The following is a 21,835-nucleotide window of genomic DNA, read 5'->3' as shown; positions in this document are numbered from 1 at the left end:
GATGGGTTTAACACCACCTCCTGTCAGCTTTGTTTTCTTTGGCATATTTGTGTGCATTTGGGGGTCATCCAGTGACCTTTCCATCTGTAGTGAAAGAAAAGGTAGGTTGTGGAGACCAAAGTTGCAATCTAGCTGCTACAAATCTCAGCCTGGTCACACTGGGCCAATGGCCACAGTTGTCATAGTCTCAATGTGCTTATACATAACAAAAGGATATTAATATCTGCTGTCAGAGGACTAGTAATATATTAATATCTGCTACAGACATATATTAATCTATTAGGACTGCATATTAATATTTATTCTCACATATTTAAGGAGATAAGCTGTGTCAAAGAGTTTGGTCCAGAGTAGGTTCCCAGGAAAGATTATTCTTCTTTTTGCTGGTGTTACATTCTTTCCTGTTTCTCTCCCACATCTTCTGGTTTTACTTAGCATTTTGGAGTCTTTGTGCATTCTTGGCTTACGATCTTTCCCTTCACCTCAACTCCAGGTATTGGTCTCAGGGAAGCCACCATTAGTGACTTTTATGCCATTTGCACCTTCCAATTCCCAGACTTTATATTCTCAGAAACCTTTCCTCCACCCGTTCTCAGCCACACATTCCTGTGATCATACTTGGAACTCACCATTACCAGAAACATCAGTCTTAGATTCGTGCATTCCACTCTCTTATTCTTTCTGCCTGTTCAAGTTTTCCCATGAGGAGGAGATTTACAAAACCAAACAGAATCTATGTATTTTAAATGATATCTTTCATTCCTCTTACCCTATGCCCTCACCCCATGCAACTATCACACAATCAAATGTCTATAAGGATCAGGGCTGGGAGAGGTGGCTCATGCCTGTAATCCTAGCACTCTGGGAGGCCGAGGCTCGAGGATCGCTCGAGGTCAGGAGTTCGAGACCAGCCTGAGCAATAGCAAGATCCTGTCTCTACAAAAAATATTAATACCATAGAAGGGTAGAATGGGTATTGGAGGGCATTGGCAGTCTTGCTACAATAGCATGTTAATCTTTAAAGCAAACCAATGAAATAAGCATTATTTTCCCTATTTTACTGACCAATAAATTGAGGTTCAGAGAGGTGAAGCAACTTGTTCAAGGATAAGCTAGGATTGGAATCCTGACCTATGTTTGACCCACCATGTTCTATCCCTCCCCAATGAAATTGCTCTTTTGTGAGCTTTGCTGCTTCTCATTTATTTCCAATAGTATGCCATTAACATGGGTGTCTACACTCTTTGGGCTATAAGCCTGCCTCCAAAGCTTATTCTCTGGTATTGTAATCTTGTCCCAGAGGGAGGAGATACTGGCCTTTGGCAAGGCTGGGATGCAGGGGAGGCATATATGTGAGTTGTTCCTTGGATATTTGCAACAGCCGTTAGAAAGCAAGGTCACAAATTGCAATCTTTTCACCAAAAAGAAGTACAGCCAGGAGAAGTGACCCAGGAGAAGGAGGCCAAGGCTAAAGGAAGAAAGAGGCATTTGACTATCAGTGTCTGGCCTGGATCAGCATTGTCCTAACTGCCTGGGAATGAGAAGCTGGTAGAATCCATGAAGGGGACACCATCAGAAGTCCAGTATTATGTCCATGTGGATAAACTCTTTGACATTTTTTCTGAGACCGGCCTTGCCACTGGACATGGCACATGCATGGGGAGGGAGTTGGAACACAGTTACAAGAGCATCTCCTGTGATATCAGTAGGTTCTACCAGACTCTCTACAGACCCTGCCAGCAAAGAAGTCCTTTGTCAACTATAGCTTGGTGTCCAACCGGATGGTTTCCAAGTTGTTCAACCGCAGATACCAAGTCTAAATCATTACCATGCAAGCAAATCCTGCCAGGCTATGCACAATTTATTCTGACTTTTGATCAAGTTTGATTTCCTATGTCCTCTGACCTCCAAGTATGTCCAGGAGACATCTGTTGGACATCTTTATTTATTTATTTTTTATTTTTTGACACAGAGTCTCACTCTGTTGCCCAGGCTAGAGTGTCATGGCACCAGCCTAGCTCACAGCAACCTCGAACTCCTCGGCTCAAGCAATCCTTCTGCCTCAGCCTCCCGAGCAGCTGGGACTACAGGCATGCACCACCATGCCCGGCTAATTTTTTTCTATATATATTTTTAGTTGTCCAGATAATTTCTTTATATTTTTAGTAGAGACGGGGTCTTGCTCTTGCTCAGGCTGGTCTTGAACTCTTGACTTTGAGCGATCCTCCCACCTTGGCCTCCCAGAGTGCTAGGATTACAGGCGTGAGCCACCGCGCCCAGCCGCTACTTCTAGTTTTTGATGGTTCCTGGTACAGAGCTTCCCAGCTGGAGTCCTGTGGTACAGTGTGCTCTGCAAATAGGGTTAACTGACAGTGATTCCCTCAGCTCTAGGGGCAGCCAAGAGGGGTCTGCATAGCTAGAGTCCCCAGGCTGATTGCACTTTCAGCATAGCAGCCTCTTCTATTGACCACAGAGTACAGTGCAATTAAAAATATTCTCCTATGATTTTTAAGAGGCAGAAAAGGTTGGAAGCTCTGGCCTAGTATTTTATAGTAATGTTCCCCTATTGAAGTTTAGGTGATTTCAAATTATTTGTTCCATCCCAATTATATTATTATTATTCTGAGACAGAGTCTTGCTTTGTCGCCCAGGCTAAAGTGCAGTGGCAAGATCATAGCTCACTGCAACCTCAAACTCCTGGGCTCAAGCGATCCTCCTACTTCAGACTCCTAAGTAGCTGGGACTACAGGTATGCACCACCGTACCCAGTTAATTTTCTATTTTTTGTAGAGACAGGATCTTGCTCTTGCTCAGGCTGGTCTTGAACTCCTGGCCTCAAGCCATCCTCCAGCCTTGGCCTCCCAAAGTGCTAGGATTACAATTATCTTTTAAACTGGAATGCACTTTTAAATCTATGCTCTGTCTAGCAAATCTGGTGTGTAGAGAGAGAACTGGAGTAGGGCAAGAGTAGGAGCTGTAGTCTAGGTGCCAAGAGGGCCGTGTGTGTTTGTGAGAGAGAGAGAGAGAGAGAGACAGAATGGTAGCGGTAAGTGGTCCAATTCCACGTACACTTTGAAGGAACTGCAGATAGGATCTGGTGATGAATTTGGATGTGCAATGAGAGATGAGTCAAAGATGACTCCAAGAAGAGAGCTGACATTTTGAGTTGGGGAAAAATTGCACATTAGAGTTGTTTATTAGGTGCCTAAGTAGAGACATTGAATAGGCAGTCACATGTATGTGGCTGGAATTCAGGGGCAAGGTCTGGGCTGGAGATGTGAGTCTGGGAGGCATCTGGGTACAGATGGCAGCCAAAGCCATTAGACTGGAAGGGAGCATGAATGGAGTGAGAGCAGGTACAGAAAAAGAGCGCTGGGACTGAACCCTGGGACACTCCAATAATAAAGGGAGAAGAAGAGGGCCCAGAGAAGGAGGTAGGAAGTAACTCAAGAGAGCGGTTTCCTGGACACCAAGTTAAGAAAGTGTTTCAAAGGAGGGAGTGATCCGCTGTGTCAAATGCAGATAGGCCAAATAAAGGGAGGACTGAGAAGTGAACATGGGGTTTAGCAAAGTGGAAGTCACCAGTGACGCTGACAAGGGCAGTTTCAGTGGAGGGGTGGAGATGGAAAGCCTGATTGAAGGGGGCAGGCAGGGAAAGGGAAATGGAGAGTAGGCAAAACCTCTCTAGGAATTTTGCTGTAAAGTGAAGCAGAAATGGGGGAAGTGGTCATTCTTTTTTTAATATAACAGAAGAAATTAAAATATGTTGGTATACCAATGGTACAAGGGAGAGGGAAAAAAATGATGATACAGGAGAAAACAGGGAGAATTGCTGGGCCAATATCTTTGAGAAAATGAAAGGGGACAGGATTTGATGTAGCAGTGTAGGAATTGTTCTTAGTAGGCAGTTTATACATAGACAAAGGAGGTGAGTAAACGAAGTGGTGTGAACTTGTGAGCTTACTGATCCCCACGATTTTCTAAGTGAAATGGGAAGCAAAGACATTAGCTAAGAGTGAGGATGGAGAAAGAAGTGATGGAGGTTTGATGAGGTGGAGAAATCTGATATAATTATTTAGAATTATGGGCGGGGCAAGCTGATGGTATTTGAAACCCAGTTGAGAAGTGGGGAGAGCTACATTTTGCCTTGAGAGATTAGTCCCTCTAGGCGCTCGGTAGCCGGCGTCGCGTTTCCCTGGAGACCGAGACCGCAGAGCAAACATCAAGTCTCCTTGGGAAGTTTGAGTGGCCTGGGCTACCGCGCGATCTACGCTGAGACAAGGACATCGGAGAAGCCGACTGGGCATTCTAGAAGATCAGGGACCCACAGACTCACGACTTTCCTTCTATTCTCCCCAATGGCGCGCGCCTTAGAGAAGTAAGTAAAAAAGGAGCTTCGGCTCAATGGCGGAGTGCGCACAAGTATCCCCTCTGTCGCCCCGCTCTCGCCAGGAGGTCGACCCGCGGTCTTCTGGGCCCCGCCCTCTCCCCGCCCACATCACCTTGGCCCCGCCCCACTCGCCAGCGCAGTCTCCCGGCTCCCGCTCTGCTAGTGTGCGTGGTACTCTGCGGTTTCCAGTTCGAGGCTCCACGCCTGTCTGAAGTTTGCTGATTGCAGCCCCATAGGCTGGGAATAATGGAAATTCTTTCTCGCCTCAACTCTTTCTAGACCCAGCCACTCTGGGATTCACTCCACTGTCTCCAAGTTCCAGGTTCTGGTGAGTCTGGGTTAGGGCTGGGGATGGGGCGCTGGTGGCCCTGCAGTCAGTCCGCCTGCCCTCTGCTCTCACGATCATGACCGCTCCAGGTGATACAGTCTGCAGACCTGCATTCCAGTCCCAGCGGTGTTACACATTTGCTGTGGGACCTGGGGCAAGCCTCTGAACCTCATTTTTCTCCTCTCACTGCCTTACCAGAATGTGAGAGTGTATTATGTTGCTCTCTTATTCATCTCTGATTGCTACTCTGGTTTCCTGAGGGTGGGTATTGGGTCCTTTCCATGCCTTCTGTTTCTCACGGTTCTTAGCACCTCACAGCTTGGATGTGCTTAGTAAATTCTGGCTGGCTGATTAAAAAAAAAAGTGATAGCTAACATTTATGGAGCACTTACCACATGCTTTACAAATATCGTCTCTTGGAATTCTTGCACCAACCCATGGAGGTAGGTTTTATTATTAGGTCCACTTTACAGATGGGAGAATTGAGGCTTAGAGAGGTAATGTTATTTGCTCGAGGTCACATATATCTATAAAGCGTGGAGCTGGGATTTGAACCCATTGTGCTGTGTGACTGACTGACTGTCTTATGTCTGGTAGGATTATGTTCCATGGCAGTGGTCCAAGCAGAAAACCAAACCATTTACTTTGCCTCCAGTCCAACAAGCCGACAGCCACAATAAAAGCAAAATGAAGACTTTGACTAAGGTCCAACCAGGTGGGCGGAGGCACTGGGGGCTGGTGTGGGGGTTGGGGACAGGATAGAGTGGATGCTCTTGGCCCTGAGTGACAGCGTTCATATTAGGGTAGGCTAACTGATGTAACAAATAACCCCTAAATTTCAAGTATTAATATCGAAGTTTATTTCAGAGTGCATTTGTAGACCTGGGGGAAGGTCCACAAATCTGTTCCACACGGTCATTCAGGGATCCGGGCTTCTTTGCCCTTGTGGCTCTGATATTTTGTAAGGCCTTGAAGTCCTCTGCTGGATACTTTTGCATCCAGCTGGTGGAGAGGGAAGAGAGAGAGAGCAAGAACATAGGCAATTTTGTGGGCAGTTTTTTGGGGGGCTCAGACTTGAAGTGATGTATCACTCCCACTCATGTTCCAGGGGCCATAAATCAGTCACATGACCATCCCTAACCACAAGGGAAGGTGAGAAATGTAGTGCATCTGTGTTTCCAGGAGGAAAAGAAAACAGTGTTTGGTGAATTCATAGGGCAATTTCTGCCATATCATTATCATGCATTCCAGAGGAGTTCTGAAGCCTTGGCTCAGGCAGACGTGGGTTCAAATCTTGGCTGTGCCATTTACTCACTTGGGAAAGTCATTCATCTCTCCAAGCCTTAGTTTTCTCATTGGTGAACATGGGGACACTAATACATACCCCACAGGATTGTTGTGAGAATTAAATGAGAAGATCCATGTAAAGTATTGTTCAGCCTTATCAGACCCAACACCCCTTTTAATAACAAATGTTCTGTAATATTCCTTCAGTATCCTGAAATGAATTTCATAGATTATATAACCTGCCTGTGTATATAGCTATGTACATAATCACTCTCACCACCTCTTTGCCACTAAGTGGGGAATGTAAGATCAGCTTCCCTGTGGGCAACACTGACACCCCAAAAGGGAGTGGGAAAGCAGAATGCCAAGTAGCCCCACATCCCATCACCTTGTTTTGCCTCATTGATGCTGGGTGGGGGTAGAGGCTCAGGTTCCCACCAGGCTCTACCAACATGGGTAGGCAAGGGGAGGGAAAGTCCACCTCACACCACCTCATTAAATCTCATGGGCGCTGGGTGAGAATGGTGGCTCAGCTCACTGCTAGACCCTGCTGACACTCCCCTGGAGGAGTGAATGGTTAAACAAACTGGTACAGCCATACCATGGAATACTCTTCAGCAATAAACAAGAAAGAACTGTTGATACATTCTACAATTTGGATGAATCTCTAGAGAATTATGCCCAGTGAAAAAAGCCAATTCCAAAAGTTACACTTATATGACATTCTTTTTATTTTATTTTATTTCAGCATATTACGACGGTACAAATATTTAGGTTACATATATTGCCTTTGCCCCACCCGAGGCAGAGCTTCAAGCGTGTCCATCCCGCAGACGGTGCCCCATCCATTAGGTGTGAATATACCCATCCCCTCCTCCCCCTCCTCCCCGATGAATGTTATTACTATATGTCCACGTAAGTGTTGACATTTGTATAACGTTCTGAGAAGGACAAAAGTATAGAAATGGAGAATAGATTAGTGAATGCAGGGGTTAGGGAGAGTTGGGAGAGGATGGTAAGCAGAGGGAAGTGGTGTGGTTATAAAAGGCAACAGGCGGGATCCTTGTGTTTATGGAAATGTCCTGTATCTTGCCCATCTTAATGTCAAAATCCTGGTTGTGATATTATATTGGACTTTTTGCAAGATGTTGCCATTGGGAGAAGTTGGGTAAAGGGTACATAGGATTCTCTTGATTATTTCTTAAAACTGCATGTGAATTTGAACTATCTCAAAATTAAAAGTTTAATTAAAAAAAGACCAATCAGGGATACTGCCACTAATGAAAATAAATACTCATTATGGAAGCTACACATCTTCCTTAAACATTTAAATTCAACTTATAAATCTTCCAATTTTTATAAACACTGGTAAGGGGTTTTAGAACTTGGTTAATTAAATTCTCCTAAACCTTTTAAGCCACATTTTAAAATTTAATATATTCATTTTCATATTCAAATTGTTCACTTGTCTGATTAACAAAAACCATTGAGCATTTAAATAACTCTTATAAACTTCTAAATATGAGTAATCTTATGTTCAATCAGAAGTTCCAATAATTCATACACATTTAATAAGAGTATCTTAAACCTTTCAACTTTAAACAAATCTAAATCAAAATCTCACTTATACCTTTAAAATTAGAATCACAAGATTAATCTATTAATCATCCTATTTCTTAAATAATACAATTAAATACTGGATATATAGTTAATTTATAAATTTAACCCAAAATTAATTTACTTCATTATCTTGATACTTAATACTAAAATTTACGAGGATTAAGGATATTGATCTATTAAAGAAATTATTAATAGCTTTCCCAAATGAACGTGGTTGCCCCTGGAGCAGGGATTTTGGTAGGGTCTGAGATTAGAGCTGAGCCACCTGGGTGATGTGTCTCGTGCCAGTGTAGGACAGGTGAGAGGAAGCAGAGATTCTGAGAACATGCCCCCCAAATGCTATACTCCCGGTCTGGGAGAGCCACAGCTCTAATTGCATTTCAGAGACAGCTGATCGGAGTTTTGCCCAACTCCTGGGCCTTCGTCCTGTGCTGTGGTCCCAATTCTCAGGTCATTAGAAATAATAGTAACAACTAGTGTGTCCAGCACTGAATGTGTGTCAGGCACTATTCCAAACACTTCTAAGGTATAGTAACTTCTTTTTTGAGACAGAGCCTCACTCAGTCGCTCCAGGTAGAGTGCAGTGGGGTCATCATAGCTCACTGCAACCTCAAACTCGTGTGCTCAAGCAATCCTCCTGCTTCAGCTTCCCGAGTAGCTGGGACTACAGGTGCATGCCACAGTGCCTGGATAATTTTTCTATTTTTATTAGAGACGGGGTCTCGCTGTTGCTCAGGCTGGGTAACTTCTTACTTAATCTTCACAACAATCCTATGAGGTGGGCATGGTGATTATTCCTGTTTTACAGATAGAGGAACAGAGAGGTCATGTGATCTGTCTAAGGCCACACAGCTAGTAGAAGGCAGAGCCCAGATTCAAACCTGGCTGTCTGGCTCATTAATCCTTACCCTTCCTAACCTTCCCATCAGCCAGGTTCATGGGAAAGCAGGGATTTGAACTCAGGCCTGCCAGACTCTGGTATTCTTGCTGTCCTGTGCTGTGTCAGCTACTGACAAGACCCAACAGTGGGAGCTCCCAACAACTCTCTTTCTGACGGTTGAGAGTGGGGGTGACTGGCTGTCTCCTGTTGCTCCCTTGTCCTCTCCTCTGTCCATACTCATAGTAACTGCTTTCACCTGGGCTTGTCCCTCCCTTGTATCAAGGCTCAGAGTGGGTCCCGGGAGCTTATCGATGGGTGTGAGTTTCCTCCTCTGTCCAGTGTCACATGATAAGGCTGTGAGTGGGTTTGGGGCTGGGGCCTGGGCCCCCTCTCATTGGTGGTGCACTCCCTGGGGCTGGGCCCAGGCCTGCCTGTGCCCTCACTCTCTCCTTCCCCTTTCCTGTCTGTCCTCAGCATTGCACTCCAAGCCCACCATGCTGGTGGCAAGCCAGCTGAAGAATTCGCAACAACAGCTGCACAGAAGGGAGAAGCAGGACCCTAGGAAGATGCAGGCCCAAATCCGGCTAATGAAGGTATGAGGCACATTCGCCCACAGGCGCTGGGCCCAGGGCAGGGGCACTGGGGTGGCTACAGGAAACATGCACCGAGCACGTCGTGGGTGCCAGGCTTGACTCATTTCCTCCTCATAGGAACTCCACGGACATGCTTATAATCATTCCGATTTACAGATGGGGAAACTGAGGTACAGGGAGATAAGTGACTTACACCAACTCACAAAGCCAGAAATTGGCAGTACCAGGGGTCAAAGCCAGTTAAACAAGGCATTTGCTGTTGTGTTCAAGACTCAAGAGCACAGTCAGAATCACCCTTTATTTCTCTGCATTAGGAACACAATCTAGTGGATTATCTTAAAATTTCCAGTAAATTAATCTTTCATGGAATACAGTATACCTTGAAGCAAGGCTTAGAATCTTACTATTAAATTTTTCACATCAACTGATACAATCATAAATTAATTTTCTCACAATGCATTGTTTTATAGCTTATGCAATTATCTGCACAATGTTTCAAAAGTTTTAGAATTGATTAAAAGAGGAGTCTTGGCTGGGCATGGCGGCTCATGCCTGTAGTCCTAGCACTTTGGGAGGCCGAGGCAGGAGGATTGCTTGAGGCCAGGAGTTTGAGACCAGCCTGGGCAACATAGCAAGACCCCATGTCTAGTAAGAATAAAAGAAATTAGCTGGGCTTAGTGGCATGCACCTGTAGTCCTAGCTACTGTGGAAGCCAAGGCAGGAGGATCGCTTGAGCTTGGGAATTTGCGGCTGCAGTAAGCTATGATTGTACCACTTCACTCCAGCCCAGGCAACAGAGCAAGACCCTGTCTCTACAAAAATAAAAATTAAAAAAAGAAGAGGGGTCTTTAGAATACACAGCAGAAAATAAAATACTAAATACTATAAATACTACGAAATACTATAGAAGAATTCTTCAAGAAAGTTTTCAATAGCTCAATGAACAATGACTACTATATAAAGAAAAAGGGAAAATGTAATTTGCTTTGAAATCTTTTTTTTCCCCTTTAACCTTTAGTTTTGCAAAATGGTTTAGAGGTAGCCTAGCATTCATAAAGGAGGAACTCATATTTCGGATGTTATTTTTATCCTGACTTTATGTGTTGTTTGATATAGAATATGAACTTGGGCAATTTGGCTTTAAAACTTGTGCTCCTAACCAGTTCTTAATACTATCTGTTGTAGTCATGCATTCATTTAGTTGGTCAACAAATATTTATTGAGCACCTACTATGTGCCAGGCCTCATTCTGAGTGTGGGGCTTCACCGGTGATGTGGCCTCTGACCTTAGGGAGCTCACATTCCACTGGGGGAGATGGACAGTAAACAAGATGAATATATAATATGTGCAGTGATGGTAAGAGCTACAAAGACCCCTAAGAATAAGATTAGGGACTAGAGAGGCACAGAGGAGGGAGTGGCAGTGCTTTTTAGATAGAGTGCTCAGGGAAGGCTGCTAAGGTGGTGCCATTTGAGCTAGACCTGAAGGAAGTGAGGAAGCAGCCACATGGACATCTGAGGGAGAAATGCTCCAGGCAGAGGAACCGCATGTGCAAAGGCCCTGAGGTTGGTGTGGCTGGAGCAAGTGATGATGAGGGAAGGTGATGGGGTAAGGTAAGCTGTGTAGGGCCCTGTAGTTCCTGATTAGGCCTTGCATTTTTGTGTTGAGTAAGACAGGAAGACTGGAGGGTTTTGAGTAGAGCAGGGGTGTGATCTGACTTAGGTTTTCACAGGAGTCCTTGGGCTACTGCTGCCATGCAGACACTACCTAGTTGGTTTGTTCTTAGGGATGGAATTAGGATCCTGACTCTGTCTCTTAGCCCCAGGACAATTATTTATTCAATCTGCAACTCTTCAGAAAGGAAAAACCCAGATAATAAGAAAAATAACGGTTATGTTGGGTGGTGATAAGTCCCAGGAGAAAAATAAATTGGGAAAGGGGAGACATAATTACAGACTACTTACGTGATTACAAATTGGGGTAAGGATCAGGGAGGAAATGAACATTAGATCAGGTGGCTAGAGAGATGCATCTCTAGAGCGGAGGTCATTAATTCTGTTTATCAGAATCACCTGGGAATGGGATGTGTGTGGACAGTACAGATGCCTGGTGCCAACCCCAGCGATGCTGGCTCAGTGGGCCTGGGGCTTGGAGATTGGCATTTTTCACAAGGTGCTCCTGGGTATTTTGGTCTGGAGAAGTAGAGGCAAGACACTGGAGTGGCCGGGAGCCCAGACTTCTAGGACAACAGCTGTGCCGTATGACCTTGGATACGTTACTCAATCTGATCCTCTGTTTCCACTTTTATAAAGTGGGGCCAATAATAGTGCCCATCTCGTAGGGTTGTTGTGACGGCGACATGCTGCAATGCATGTGAAGTGCTTAGCACAGTGGTGGGCACACAGTAAGCACTTGGTGCATTTGCATTATCACTGTTATTATGTGAGAAATGCAGGAGCTGAAGGCTCGTAAGGGGTGGTTTCTGGCAAAGGACAGAGAGATGAGGAAGAACTGAGGAATAAAGAAGAAAGCAGATAGGTGTGGCAGGGGTGGAGGGTTAGAGCCAGAGAGAGTAGTGTCAGCTATTGTCCAATGAGCACACTGAGCACTAAGGCATGGGCACTAAGCGGCTTGATGGTGAATTTTACCTCATTTATTTTTTACAGCAGCCTCTAAAGCAGATGTTCGTTTCCTCACCTTTAGAATGAGTATACCAGGGCTCTGGGAGGTCAGTTAACTTGCCCAGGTTCCCTTAGATGACAAGTGGCAGAGCTGGGATTTTTTGAACCGAGGTGTGTGTCTAGGCCTAACACCCAAGACTCAATCAGTATGTGGTCAGCCACGCCTTGCAGTTTTAAGCCCGCTCAGTTCTTGTCTTAGTGTAGCGGAAAGATACACACTGGGGACTCAGAAGTCTGGCTTTTCAATTCCAGTGCCACCACTTCTTGGCTGTGTGACACTGGGCAAGTCATTAAACTCTCTGAGCCTCATTGAGCCTCCACTTATCAGCAAAATAGAATTATAGTAAACATACAGCTGTTGGAGGATGAACTGATACCATATGCCACCTGCGAGCGAGGCACAGGCACAGTGCCTTGCCTGGCCCGTCATGGGCCCTCGACAATTGGTTTTTTTTTTTTTTTTTTTTTTTTTTGAGACAGAGTCTCACTCTGTTGCCCAGGCTAGAGTGAGTGCCGTGGCGTCAGCCTAGCTCACAGCAACCTCAAACTCCTGGGCTCAAGCGATCCTCCTGTCTCAGCCTCCCGAGTAGCTGGGACTACAGGCATGCACCACCATGCCCGGCTAATTTTTTCTATATATATTTTTAGCTGTCCATATAATTTCTTTCTATTTTTAGTAGAGATGGGGTCTCGCTCTTGCTCAGGCTGGTCTCGAACTCCTGAGCTCAAACGATCCGCCCACCTCGGCCTCCCAGAGAGCTAGGATTACAGGCGTGAGCCACCGCGCCCGGCCTCGACAATTGTTATTGTTATTACTGTGGATTTAATGTAGCTGCTGGGTGTAACCTTAGGCAAGTCCCTTAACTCCTTAGACCCTCATTGTTTCCACAGGGGCAGGCTGTCTGAAATGAGAGTACCCATTAGGTCAGCGGCCTAACAGGAAGTGGTGGCTGTGATCACCCACTTTGCCTCCCCTGCTTCCCTTCCAGAAGTGGCAGTCACCTCTGCCACCTTCTAACCTACCTGGGGCGTGTATTATTATTATTACTATTTCTGTATTTCCTTGATTCTAAGAAGCCGTTGATATTAAGGCACACCTTTATTTACCCAGTAATAAAACATTTGTTAATTAGGTGGTGACACGCCACCAATTGTAAGATGCATCCCCACCGCAGAGATGTGAAATTATGGGAACATGAGTGTTTCAGGGTGGATTGAAGGGTAACCAAAGAGGCTGGAAATGGTAGGGGGAAATGGCAGATAGGGAGAGATTTGTGAAAGGATGCAAAATTACAGCTAGATAGGAGGAATAGGTTCTAGTGTTCTATACCACTGTAGGATGACTGTAGTTAACAATAATATCTTATATAGTTTCAAATAGTTAGAAGGAGGATATTGAACGGTCCAAGCGCAAAGAAATGTCAATGTGTGGGATGACGGATATGCTAATTTCCCTGATCTGATCACTGTACATTACATGTATCAAAACATCACTATGTATTCTGTGAATAGGTACAATTACTATATGTCAATTAAAAATTAATTAATTAAATAAAAGATGTCGAGGCACTCTGACCGCGCAGACAATGGGGCCCCAGCGCACACAATGGGGCCCCGCCGCCCAGCTCGGCCGCGTTTGCCGGCGGAGGCCACGAGGGGGCGGGCGGCCCGCGGGAGGGCGGCGGTCCCCAGGCTCGCGGAGGCTCGGCCTGGCCGGGCAGCGCCGCCTCCCTCCCGCCCGCTCCGCCCGCAGGCGATGCTCAGGAACAGGAGGACCTCGCTCCAGGAGCTCCGCAGCCACGGGCACTTCCTCACCAAGCTCAACGGGGAGCTGATCAAGACCATCCAGGACATGGAGGACAGCACGGCCCTTAACGTGCGGGCGATGCTGCAGCAGCAGGACATCCTGGCGGTGAGACCCGCGCCTCTGCCCTCTGCGCAGCGGGCGTGCCCGCGCCTCTCGCCTTCCTTCCCCGCTCCTGCGCACTCGGGCGCCCTCTCCTGCCCTCTCCTGGCCCCGTTGCACGTGCTGCTTCCTCCCTCTGGAAGATCATCTTTTCCACCCTTCGCCCCACCCACCTGGGCTTTGGAATCAGAACGAGATGGGGGTTTCATCCCAACGCGCCAGCACTTACTAGCTGGGGGACTTTGAGTTAACGTCGTTTCTCTGAGTTCTGTAAAATGGGACACAATGGCACCCACCCCAAAGGGATGCATATCGTACCTGTGCAAGAAAAAGTAGCAGCCACCACCAGCTCCATCAGCACACACTTGTGCAAAGTAATACTAAGCGCTTTACATATATTCATATAGTCCTTACAGTGACCCTATGGGGTGGGCACTATTAGTATCCCCATTTTACATATGAAGAAATAGAAAGGCAGAAAGGCTAGGTGACTTGCTCAAGGTCACCTGGGTGGCCAGGGTCCAGGCTGGGATTTGTACATAGGCAGTCTGGTGCCAGGATCTGTGCTCTTTCCACAGTGCTATTATTAGCACCCTCAGCCTGGGGGTGGCACTTAGGGTGAAGAACCCAGGGAACATCCTCTGCCTCCTCTAGGAGAGATTGGTGACACTGTGGTGAGAGGGCAGAGCGTTCATAGGGGACCCAGGAGTTTAGGCAGGAGAAGATTCAGAGAAAACGGTTTAATGGGGAAGTAAGTTCCCTCCAACTGCAGTCTGCCCAGGGAGAAGAGGGATTGAGCTCACCTACAGTCGGTGAGTGAAGAGAAAATTCAGACTTCTGGGGACTGTGTCAGTCTGCTCGGGCTGCCATAACAAGATCCCCCCACAGATTGAGTGGCTTAAACAACAGAAATTAATTTTCTCACAGTTCTGGAAGCTAGAAGCCCAAGATGGAGGTGCCAGCAGGGTTGGTTTCTGGTGAGGTCTTTTCCTGGCTTGCAGATTGGCCGTCTTCTCGCTGTATCCTCACATGGACTCTCCTCTGTGTGCACGGACAGAGAGAGGGCTCTGTTGTCCCTGCCTCTTCTTATGAGGACACCGGTCCTATAGGATCAGGGCCCCACTCTTATAACTTCATTTAACTTTGATTACTTTTCTATAAGGCCCTATCTCCAAATATAGTCACATTAAGGGTTAAGTCTTCAACATATGAATGGGGGGGTGTCACAATTTAGTCTATAAGAGGGGCCAAGGCCAAGGACATACAGAGTTACACAGCCCAAGGAAACTTAGCAGAACATTCTCCATACCTAGACAAAGTCATTGTCTGACTCTTCCTCTGTTGGTCCACGTGTACATTTTTTGTTCCTTCTGAGTGTCTCCTGTGGGTCCTTAGGGGAGATGGCGATCAGTGAGACACTTCATCCATGGCAAGCTTTCATTCTAGCGGGGTCACAGGCAGGTAGAAAGCCTTGAGTGTGTGTGCTGTGCTGGAGGTGGGGGACTTGGGGAACCCAGAGAGGACCTCTGACCCAAGTATAGGAGGATCAAGAGGGCTCCCTGGAGGTGGTGATGCTTGGGCTTAACGCTGCAGAGTAGGTGTTGGCTGGCAGAGACTGGCTGAGTATTCCAGGGAGAGGAAACAGGTGCCCACGGCCTGTAGTGAGAGGGAGCTTGGCTGGCTCAAGGGGCCACACGTTGCTGAGCGCGGCCAGACAATAAGGTATGAGGCAGAGATTGGAGAAAGAGGGGTTGGCCCCATCCAGGCCAAGAGGGGCTTGTCAACCAAGGAAAGGAGTTGGGACCTCATTTACGGGGCAGAGGGGAGCCATTCAAGGATTTTAAATAGGAGAGGGACATGACCAGCTGTTTTCTTTTGAAAAAGAAAGATCTTTCTGACTGTCACGTGGAGACTAGATGAAAGGAGGCCCAGGTAGGGGTAGCCGTCATAATATTTCCGGTGGGGATGAAGAGAACTTGAATAAGATGGTGGCAGTGGGGGTGGCGAGAAGCACATGGCTCTGGGAGCCGTTTGAGAGTAAAATCCATACAACTTGGTGACATCTCAGACGAGAGAGGGGAGCAGGGCCTGGAGCCTGGGTTTGGGCCTGTGTGGCTGGGGGCGTGGCAGGGCCGCTGGCTGAGCGGGGCAGGAGGAGAGGAGAGGGGGGTGTTGGGAGGGGCTGGGGGATGAGGTAGCTGTGCGGAGTCAGGTCAGGTTGCTGGGCCTGGAAGTGGGGCTGGGGCTGGGGCATCCTCTGAGGAAGTGCCAGGTGCACACAGCAGGCTGCAGCCCCCCAAGGGCCCGGGGGTGAGCTGGCCTCACCACTCCCGCAGACCGTCATCGACGTCTTGGAGTACTCAAACAAGAAAAAGCTGCAACAGTTGAAGTCTGAGCTTCAGGAGTGGGAAGAAAAGGAGCAATACAAGATGAACTGTAAGAATCCCCGGGGCAACTCCTTGGCCCTCATCCCGGGCACTTTGGGCAGGTCAGCAGCAGGGCATTCACCTTGCACCCGCCTTGCAGACACCAGCAGGTCCTCCATGTCCCTTCTAGGCAGATGGAATCGCTAAGATGCTAATATCTCACTTAGCACTTTCTAGGCCCCACGTGTCTGTGTGTCGTGGGCACACTTTTACTCAGTCATTATGGTTACCTCTGAGGCAGGGACTGTCCTCCTGTTTTACAGATGAGTAAACTGAGGATAAGAGAGGTGAAGTAGCTTGCTGGAGGTTTTACAGTTAGGAGCCATAATCCAATCCTAGCCTGGCTCTGTTTCCTGCCAGGGTCCCTCCGAGAATCAGTGGCTGGGCTAGGACCCAGCTGTCCTGGCTTTCATCTTGCCTGGCCTGTAGTTTGTTTCCCCTGAGTAGAATAGATGCCCTCTGAGTAAAGGGGCAGCGTGTCAGGCAGCGGGAGACATTGGAGGAAGGCAGGATAGACTTTGTCTCGATCCTGCTGTGGGTCACGCCTGGGGTCCAGTGTTGCCCTATCTCCCTGCTCTCCCTTGGGAGTGTGTGTTCTAGGAGACTGAAGTCCAGAGAGGGACACTTTTGGTGAGGGCCACACAGCAAGTCAGTGGCAGATCAGGGACCAGTCTAGGGATCTTGTACTAGTTTTGTTTCTCTTTCCTGGCCAGTGTTGCCTCTTCTCCTGCAGAGATTCTCTGGTGGCTTAACTTTTCACCACTTCCCAGCCTTGTGTGAGCTCGCCTCGGCCCAGACCCCAGGCCACTGGCCAAGGAGACCTGGCCTCCTGGGCCTCCTGGGAGGGGTCCTTGAGGAAGGTCCTGCCTCCTGCCCCTCCTGACCTCCCCCATCCCTCCCTAGGCCTGGAACAGCAGGTGGAGCAGCTGAATGCCAAGGTCAAGCGGACCCACGAGGAGGTGAACTTCCTAAGCACTTACATGGACCACGAGTATTCCGTCAAATCGGTCCAGATGGCCAGCCTCGTGCGCCAGCTGCAGCAGGTTAAAGACAGCCAGCAGGTAGGGGAGCCCCGGCCCTGCTCTGCTGGACAGTGTGGGAGGCAGGTCTAGTGGCCAACACCCTCCTGCTGGCCCCCAGGATGAGCTGGATGACCTTAATGAGATGCGCAAAAGCGTCCTGAAGTCTTTGTCCGACAAGGTGCAGAATAAGAAACTAAAAATTCTGAGGTCTCTGGTGGTGGTGAGTAGACAGCTGCTGGGGTGGGTGTCCGGTCCCGCACCCAGCCCTGCCCTCTTCCCTGTCCTCTGCTCCAGGCCCCGGGCACCCCCCGCCCTTGGTCTCTGCTATGTACTGCTGCCCAGGGAGAGACACCTGGGCCCAGACCTCTCCTTTCTCCACAGAAAACCCAGTCTCCCCACCAGGAGGCTCTTCTACAGAGGGCCCGGGCCAGCCAGGCCATGCTGAAAATCATGAGCAAGTACAGAGACGTGAGTAGGAAGGGAGGGCGACGGGCCCTCTGTGGGGAGCAGTGGTGGGTGGCCCCCAGGCCCGTGGGAGTCAGGCTCATCCTGATCTGGTACTCAGGGGGTCTCTGACTCTACTGTTGGCCTTCCTCCTTGCCAGTGCCATTGCTGTCATTTGTCCTTCCTCCGGGAAGGGGATTGGCACTGGCCATGACCCACTGGCAGCTTCATCAAGCATCATCTACTTAACCATTAACCTTCGCTCTCAATTCTTGTCATGGACCACTACTCATTATCTGTGTTAATGAACTTCACCATCACCGCCCTCTGGAATTAGTTTTCATTATCTTGCCTTTCATTATGGTGCCCTTCCCCATCTCCACCAACCCCCACTATTTTCTGTGATCGATCAATCCCACCCCTTTGCAGACTGTCTCCATTCTCCACGATCCCCTCACCTTTTTCAGCATTACTTAATATTGTCACTAACTTGCGAGCCAGCCCCGCCTCACACAGGGAGGCCCCCGCTCTGGAGTCCAGCATGTCCCAGGGACGAAGCCCACACCATTTCCCCAGAATCTTTGATCCTCATCCATTTTTTCCTTTTCTCTTTTTGGTTGGGGGACATTTGGCTTCTCACTTCTCCCCTGCGGTGCCTCTCCCCTCAGTTTATTGACCAGTTTGAGGAGGAAGTGCCCATATTAAGGGTCGAGGTGGAAGAGCTTCAAGCCCAGATCCGGGAACCTCGAGAGATTGTATTTGAGGATGTTCTGCTTCGGAGACCCAAGTATGTGATCTTTTTGCAGCTGCCTCTTAAACTAGCCATGCTCTGGGCTCAAAGAGGCTCTCTGTTCTCAGGGAAGGCAGCCTGGTGCAGATGGCAGAAGCTTGTACAGGGAGGGAGGGGGCCGGGGTCCCACCTCAGCTCTGCCACTGATCATGGGCAGATGTGACCTTTCTCATCTCTGGGCCTCAGTTTCCCGTGTTTGCACAGCAGGCTGGGTTATGTAATCTCTAAGGACTTTTCCAGTTCCCAGACTCCATGTGTCAACAGAGTGGGTGCACCCCTGGGCTTCCGGGTTGTTGGGGAAGGCAGTGTGGAGTGGAGTGGCTGGTTTCAGGGAAGAATGGCCTGAAAGACACACGAGGAGAGAAGGATGTCCTCTCCACTTGGCAGGCTTCTGGCCTCAAGGGAAGAACTTCCTTCCAGAACAATTCTCGGCCTGCCTTTGCTTGCACCAGGCCCTCCATGATGGAGGTTGGTTGAGGGGTCCCCTAGGCCAGGCCTCTTCATGATGGCACCACAGGAGCAGGTATGGCAGAGCCTGGCATTTGCAAATTATTGAATTTTTCATCTTTGTGTCTTTCTCCTCCTCTCCTTTTTCTTCCTCTACCTTCTTCTCTTCCTTCTCTTCGTCTTCCTTCTCCTTCTCCTTCTCCTTCTTTTTTAAAATTACTCTTGAATTTATGAAGTGCCAGGCACCATGTGAATGAAAATCCCCCTTGGCCCTGCCCCCATGGAGCCAAGGAGGGAGCCAGACATTAACTGATAATGAACCACAAGTCAATGTCAAGTTGCGGCTGAGCCCAGAGCTGCTGGGGCAAGTACATGGCACCTGGAGAGCCTCTCCCAGGACAGTGAGTCTGGGCGGTCAAGGAAGCTTTCCTGTGGATGTGACATCTGAAGGATGCATAGATGGTCACTAGGCAAAGGGGCTGACGGAGGAGCTGAAGGGACAGCAGTTCTCTCAGGGACGTTATAAGTAGGCACCCATTGTCTTTACCTGAGCTCTGGACACAGTAAATAGGACTCACAGGGCAGGGCACACGGGGGCCAGATTATCACTTTTATTCTGGTAAAGCTGATTTTAGAGAACGTGGCTCCTATCTAGGCATGTTGGCTTCTGAATTGTGAACCCAGAATTAGGCAAATTGAGCCAACTAGTCATGGTGGTGCTGGACCCGGCTGGAGGCCGCCCTTGAAGCAGAGCGTAGTCCTTGTGGGCTGCCTGCTGCTGAGAGAAGAAGGGGCTGGGCTACCTGTGCCCCTTGCTCCCTCTGGACTCACCATCCAAGCGGTCACACCCTTTTCCAGGAGTAGAGTAAGGGGGCAGAGAGGCCGGGAAAAGTGCACTCATGGACGCCTTCCACCTGGATGGGAACACCAGGAGTGGGCATGGCATGCTGCTGAGCAGAGCTTCTCCAGCTAGAACGTGCATGGGAAACCCCTGGGGTCTTGTTAAGAAGCAAGAGTGGGGCTCAAGATTTTGCATTTCTAAGACGCTCCCTGGTAATGCTTACACCGCTGAGCAGTGAGGCTGAGAAGCACCCGTGGTGGGAAGGAACTTGGTGTTGCCCTGGAGCTGAGTGAGGCCAGCATGGCTGGAATGCAGAGTGACAGGGAGAGTGGTGGGGAGGAGGCTGGACAGCTCAGCCCCTGGGACCCTGTAGGCCAAAGTTTTGTACTTGATCCTGAAAGCAAAGGATTTTAAGCTGAACCAGTGACGTGATCAGATTTGTATTCCAAAAACATCATTTTGAAAAGAGCATGGGGATGAGAGTGGAGAGGAGCCAGAGCAGGAACAGGAGGTCCAGGTGGGCATGAGGGCAGTTGTCCAAGGGAGCGTTGGGAGTGGCCTTGCCAAGTGGGTGGCAGAAGAGATGGGAGAAATAGATGGACTGGAGAAGTATTTAGGAGGTAAAATCTGTAGGACTTGGTGATGTTTAGATGTGGGAAGTCCAGGACAGGGAGGAGTCAAGAATAACCCCTAGGTTCCTGGCTTTGTAGCAGGGTGGGCAGTGGTGCCAAATGCAGAGGTTGGCAAGACTGGGGTGAGGGGTGCGTACGTGGGTGCAGTCAGAAGTTGACTTGGACGGTAAGTTTGGTCTGTGTGAGACATCAACATGGAGTCATCAGGTGGGCAGTTGAGTAGATGAGTGTAGACCTCAGATAGTGGCTGGAGGTAGAAATTTGGGTGTTGCCAGTATAGAGATGAACTTTTTAACCATTATTATGAAAAATTTCAAATATACAGAAAAGCAGAGAGAATATAATGAATACCCAGTTGCCCATCTAGATTTAAAAATTGTTATATTTTTGCCATTTTGGCTTCATCTTCATTCATTCATTTTTTTTGGCTGAAGTATCATAAATTGCAGATATGCTGGCATTTCATGCCCAAATACTCCATGTGTGTTGGTGGATCGTGGAAGCCATGAGAGTGGATGATCTCCTTGGGAGAGAGAAGAGAGAGAATGTGATCCTCAGTCTGTGACATGTTTGTGCCGGTCACTGAGATGGCGACTGTGCCGCTGATGGGGGTCCATCTCTCTCGCTACTTTCATGGAAGGAACAATGCCTGTCATTTCCTGAGCATTTATCACGTGCTGGTCTCATTTAATCTTCCCACCAATGACCCAGGTTGGAATTATTATCCCCATTTGACATAAGAGGAAACTAAGGCTGCCCTGGGATCTGGCACATAGTGGGTGCTTGTCACATAGGTGCCAACTGAAGGAGTGAGGCTCAGAGAGGAGAAATGTCTCAAGGTGACACCGAGTCAGGTTCCCAAACCAGTCATTGTGACTCCAAAGAGAGCGATTGTCCTGAGGGGCCTCAGCATTTCAGAGCTGGGTCCCTGCTGCCTCTTGTCCTCAGATTCTTCAGGGGAACACTGGTCCTGCCAAACTCATTCCTTTTCCATTTTTTATGTTTTGTATGTATGTGCATGTGCGTGTGTGTGTGTGTGTGTGTGTGTATGCCCAATTGGGCTTCCAGGTCACAGGTTGTGTTTTGGGATCGGGCCCCCATGCCCCCCGCTGTAAGTATCAGTGTTGTAAAGAGCAGGGCTCCCCTGAGAGTGTGCCCTGCCCACTCCAACTCTGGAGCCTGGTTGGCCTCTCACACCCCTCTTTGATGCATTCCTCCAGGTGCACCCCAGACATGGACGTCATCCTCAACATCCCTGTGGAAGAGCTGCTTCCCTTCTAGATGGCGGTGCCATGGGCCACCCCTCCCCTCCCTGCCCGCTGCCCAGACCTGGAGCCTTGAATCCTTTACTTCCAGGACCGTGTCTCCATTTAGACACTGATCTGCAGTCCGTCCCTCCCTCCGTCCCTCTCTCCTTCCCTCCCTTCTTTCCTTCCTTCTATTTGTTTTTCTCTCCCTTTCCCTTCTTTCTTGTTGGTGCTGCTGCTTGGGCCAGGTGGGAATTCCCAGGTAAAGCTGTCATGCCTTTTACCAATTCCTTTACCAAT

General features: G+C 48.5%; 1 protein-coding gene across 1 annotated transcript; it reads left to right on the top strand.

Moving 5' to 3' along the window:
- Nucleotides 1-4,404: 4,404 nt before the first annotated feature.
- C20H20orf96 (chromosome 20 C20orf96 homolog) lies at nt 4,405-21,569 on the top strand. Its single transcript, XM_069495763.1, has 11 exons — nt 4,405-4,554; nt 4,650-4,718; nt 5,316-5,433; nt 8,980-9,098; nt 13,534-13,692; nt 16,023-16,122; nt 17,016-17,173; nt 17,253-17,354; nt 17,516-17,602; nt 18,247-18,365; nt 21,509-21,569. Exons 1-11 carry the CDS (start codon nt 4,405-4,407, stop codon nt 21,567-21,569), a joined length of 1,242 nt encoding a protein of 413 aa, XP_069351864.1.
- Nucleotides 21,570-21,835: the final 266 nt, after the last annotated feature.

The sequence above is a fragment of the Eulemur rufifrons genome, chromosome 20, assembly GCF_041146395.1.
Source record: "Eulemur rufifrons isolate Redbay chromosome 20, OSU_ERuf_1, whole genome shotgun sequence".
NCBI classification, from domain to species: domain Eukaryota; kingdom Metazoa; phylum Chordata; class Mammalia; order Primates; family Lemuridae; genus Eulemur; species Eulemur rufifrons.
Note: the sequence above shows the minus strand (reverse complement) of the source record. Positions and strands in the feature narration are given on the sequence as shown.